This window comes from Salvia miltiorrhiza, chromosome 8 (genome assembly GCF_028751815.1).
Source record: "Salvia miltiorrhiza cultivar Shanhuang (shh) chromosome 8, IMPLAD_Smil_shh, whole genome shotgun sequence".
NCBI classification, from domain to species: domain Eukaryota; kingdom Viridiplantae; phylum Streptophyta; class Magnoliopsida; order Lamiales; family Lamiaceae; genus Salvia; species Salvia miltiorrhiza.
In genome coordinates, this window is record NC_080394.1 from 39,133,782 (window position 1) to 39,138,399 (window position 4,618).

Sequence of the window (4,618 nt, forward strand, 5' to 3'; positions counted from 1 at the left end):
ATTCACCGCGCACACGGCACATCTGACATTGGTCCCCTTCGTACCATTATTATTGTTGTAACGGAAAGAAAGCTTTCATATTATGGTGCACCATCACTGCCATATTTTTATGATGATGGAGAACCTTGATTACCTCTTCAATAAAAACATGAAATTCCTAAAGAATTTCAAATAAATTTCAGAATACACAAAAATGATTTCAATTTTCATCGAATCAATACGATGCATGACTACATCAAACTAGCAGTGAGCAAAATAATTAAACTCGATTAACTGAATCAATCTAAATTGAAATATTAAAATGTAATTTTATATTTTGTTTATTTTTTCAAAAATCGAACAAATTTGAAAATCAAATTATATTAATATAATAAAATATAATACTGTATACATATATATAGAATTTTAATATTAAATACAATTTAATTTAATTTTTTAGTTTTTTTTATTTTTTGGTTTCTTTTAGGTTTTCTAGTTTTTTTTTTTCAAATTATTTCAATTTTTTGATTTGATTTTATTTTAATTTAAAAAATTTCGGTTAATTCTATACAATTTTTTCGGTTAATTCTATTCAGTTTGATTTTTTTTAACCAAATATAAATTTAATTTGATTTTAGCAAAAAATCGAACCGAAAACCAAACGCACACATATATCGAACTAATTGTCAAACATGACTCGACCGGAATCTTAATATAACGTAGGCCAACGGACCACCGGAATAGTGCATTTCGGGCAGGTCTATATCTCAAAACAAAAAAGTACGGCCCATCCGGTGAGTCCATTTGATACCTCTACGTTGAATACAATGATAGTTAGCAACAAGTATAAAAGCATTTTCATCTTACAGTATATGAGCTACGGATTAGACTTACCAAATGCAAAAAATTGACAGGCACTAAACAACATTAACTTTTGAAAAAGCACATCTTTTTTTTCAAAATATGCTTTGAATGTTTCGTTCATATCATGTCTCGCAAAGAGTGCAGAACGGTAATGATCATCCTCCAACAAAGTAAAAAAGCTCTAGAGAAGGATAATGAAAGTTACCTCACAATCATTACACATAATTCTGTTCAATCACTCACCTAATCATTCCTAAAAGAATGCAGATTGAGGGAAAAGAGTCAAAACCTCAATAGTAGAACGCTAGTCAGCATAGTCGATTAGTCAGATGCGGTATCACTAGGTAGAGAAATATGTAGATGATTCGTTTTAGAAGATAAGGCGCCCGGAGCAGATTCTTCATGCCAACTTCTTTCTCTTGTCTCGCTAAAGAGCTGAGACGGGGTCAGCTGCAGCATAAAGCAATCAACCAGTTAACTCAACGCGCGTGCATGTATGTAATATAAGCCATGAGCACATCACGTCCAATGAAATTAAATTCACATTCCAAAACTTCTAACTTAACAGTAGCAAATCATTCAACAAATTTGTATATCACCAGTTCCCTTTTCTTTGATTCGATTGATATTAGATGTATTATTCATATCATCATATGTAAAGATGTTTTCACTAATTAGTAGCAAACGAAAGAATCAAACTGAATATGAAAGAGCTTTTGCAAACAATATGCAGCTTACTCATTTGGCCGTGATCAGACAGGGTTTTGGTGCATATGAATCTCTTGGAGCAGAAGTAATCGGGCCCGATTGATTGCAGCAAAACACAGGAACAAATGCTCCTCAAGATCCACGAGCTGTTGCACAAAACTAGGGCGGTTTCTTTGGAGCTGCTTTAGTATCTCTTGAATGCCATACTTGTCTCTGCCTCTCTCTAGCCCGAGATGAATAAGAAGCCTGTCGTTTTCCACTGCTGCACGCAGACGGGACACCAGGCGGTCAATGGTGTCTAGATCATTCCGGAGGACATAAGCACCCTTCGCAGCAGCATCCAGCTGAGCTAGATGGATCTGCTCTTTCTTAGACATGCTTGAAGGGAGAATGGCAGGGCATATGGGGCACGCAACAAGGGCAACGAGGGCATGAGTAGCTATAGCCACGGCTGACATAACCACACCTACAGCGGCAGCAATCAAACAAAAAGCAGGTCCTCTTGAGCAGTGACGTATTAGATGGAGCCTCGATTGTGATTTCTTGAGATGGTGGTCCAGCTGTTCTCTGAGCTGGGTCAGGCGCTGACGCGTATTATGGAAGCTGTGGGAGTCGGGGGATAAGAAGGGATTCTCAACACAGTCAAATTGGAGAAATACATTAAATGCCAAATCACATTGGGAAGGAGAAAGGGAATAGTAGTCAGAATGGATCTCTACGGGAAGGTCATCGAGAAGGTTATGCATAGGGGTGTAGAGGAGCCGAGCATTGCAGATCCTCTGGTAGAGGAGAAGGTATAGACGGGAACTATGCTCACTATGATCAAAGTAAGTTGCAGCAAGATGAGTAAGAGAGTTAGGCTTAATACGCGAAAGTGCCTCCTGGAGACACTCATGGCTTGGTCGAAGAATGTGTTCCAACAGCTGAGGTTCATCAAAGACATCCATACGGCCAACGTTTTGGTCGAGAGAACCACTGTCATGGTAGAATTTCCTCCGGATCTCACTATAAGAACTAGTTTGAACTGCAAGGTAGTATTCTCGAGTAAGGTTAACAGTCGGAGAGAGCTGGACACTTGAGGTTGGTGTATTATCTGCACAATACCCTGTATTAGTTTACATAATCACGCGATGATATAACTGTTTTGTTTCCTCAGAAGCTTACCTTGTGAAGCAGGGGGTGAAATGTAACTGCTTGTTGATAGAAGAGGGGGAGGCTTGGAGTTGGGACAGGATATCGATGTTGCTTCTCCTGTCATGTGGGATAAGCAGCAAGGCCCAAAACCATATCTACACAAACACAGACGTTTCGTAGTCCACAAGGAAGCATGTGACCTGCAGATTCTTGCTACGTCATACAAACAGAAACGAGAAAAGAAATCAACTGAGCCTAATAGAGCGCGTTTTCTACCCTCGAGATAAGTGCGTGTGTTCTATCACTGCCTTCAAAAGAACCAATTACAACAAAATAATTTACAGAAAACAATTACAAAGCCATTCTTTCAATAGCAAGTACTAGTAACTGCAGCACTCATCGTTCGTGACGTGCTAACTTTCATTTGTTGAAGCAACAAACATATATGCATAACTAGGAAAATGCATAGAGCAACTACATCTTGAATAAATCACAAGAAAGCATCATACAATCCAATAACAAAACCTACAAATAAAAGACCAAAAATCAAGCATACAATGTCGCAGAATACGAAATATACAGAGAAGGTTCTAGGACTCTCTAAAAGGGACTCCTCCTCAAGGGTTTTGAAGCATTAAAGAGAATGAAAATCCTAGGCAATAAAAAGTACTCTAGCAATATGGCATGAAAAGGTCTGCCAACTAAAGATGGAATCTTTACCAGCAGTTCTCTCGAGGAAAATACCCAACTGCAGGTGATTATCTGTTTCAGAACTGAGGAACAAAATGGAGTTGAAAATATGCAAGAAAAATAATCATTCTAACACCAAATTGAATAAATACTCTTTGTTAAAACAATACTCCATTATATTCCTCAGCGAAATTACGAAATTTTATTTTCCCGCACACTGAATTGACTAATCAAATCGAGACCCCAAATCGTTTTCAGGATTAATTATAACCAAATTTCCACATCCATACGAATTTTCAGCAAATATCAAATCTTGGAGCTACCCTATAGCATGATAACATATAAGGCAACACCAGCAAATGGGATAAACAGCTAAATTGTTGCCAAAACCACCGTCTCAAAACCTATTACTAAAAAAGTTGGTGCAAAACCCAAATTCAGCATTTACAATCTTACGACAACTAAAATGTGCACCTGAAGCTTTGGAGGTTGCGTGGTGAGTGAACATTAAGGAAATCGGCTTTGAGTCGGCTAGTGCATATGCGTAAAATTCATAGAATCAATAACTCAAGTTGATAAATCTGAGTCTGAGGGGGGTTTTGTGAGGCGGGCTCCGCCAAATTCTTTTTCTGGGCTTTCAGACGATTCTTTGGGGAATCGAGGGCAACACGATACAGAATCTACGGCTTACATTTTTTCTACATCTTTTATTTTAGGAAAGAAAGCTTTGTTCGATTGAGTTTGGAACCAATTTCCATTTATGGGCGTCTGTTTCCATTTATTTCATATGGAAATTATATGCGCCATAATATCTTTAAAATATTATGGAAAATGTTTATGATTAAAATGTCTTTAAAATATTTTGAATATTTTTTTCAGGGTATATTTTGAATATATTATTATTATTCTATAATTATATTGAAATATATATTCAATACTATTTATATAATAATAACTTATAAATATTTATTTGATGTATTTTCTAACACACTAATCTTGAAGCTTTATCGAGTTTTCATCTTTTGTGGTCATAATAATTATTGATCCTAAGAACTATTAAATTGATGAGTTCAAAAATAATTCTTAAAATATAAAATAAATAGAAATAGTAAACGACATAAGATATACGTGGTTCGATCATGAATGATCTACATCCACGAGCGTTACTTGAGTTTTTCACTATATTCCCAATACAAAGTGCATTTTACATGATGAGAGTGAAAGAGAATCCCCCTTTATTTTA

At 36.4% G+C, this 4,618-nt stretch overlaps 1 protein-coding gene across 2 annotated transcripts; it reads right to left on the bottom strand.

The window, feature by feature from the left end:
• Positions 1-911: 911 nt before the first annotated feature.
• Positions 912-4,141, bottom strand: LOC130996710 (UPF0496 protein At3g19330-like). 2 transcript variants are annotated; one of them, XM_057922017.1, is made up of 5 exons: positions 3,850-4,119; positions 3,406-3,458; positions 2,716-2,885; positions 1,582-2,644; positions 912-1,293 (listed from the first exon to the last, which is right to left on the bottom strand). In XM_057922017.1, the coding sequence occupies exons 3-4, from the start codon at positions 2,807-2,809 to the stop codon at positions 1,596-1,598; spliced, it is 1,143 nt and encodes a 380-aa protein (XP_057778000.1). In that variant the 5' UTR covers positions 2,810-2,885; positions 3,406-3,458; positions 3,850-4,119; the 3' UTR covers positions 912-1,293; positions 1,582-1,595. The 2 variants fall into 2 exon arrangements, with proteins under 2 accessions (XP_057778000.1, XP_057778001.1); XM_057922018.1 differs by lacking the exon at positions 3,406-3,458 and having other exon boundaries at positions 3,850-4,141.
• Between the last annotated feature and the right edge of the window lie 477 nt (positions 4,142-4,618).

Excerpts from the sequence above, each read along its gene's own strand:
- LOC130996710 (XM_057922018.1), bottom strand. The coding sequence starts at position 2,809 with ATGACAGGAGAAGCAACATCGATATCCTGTCCCAACTCCAAGCCTCCC. Across the intron at positions 2,645-2,715 it reads TTCACCCCCTGCTTCACAAG|ATAATACACCAACCTCAAGT; the intron begins GTAAGCTTCTGA and ends GGTATTGTGCAG.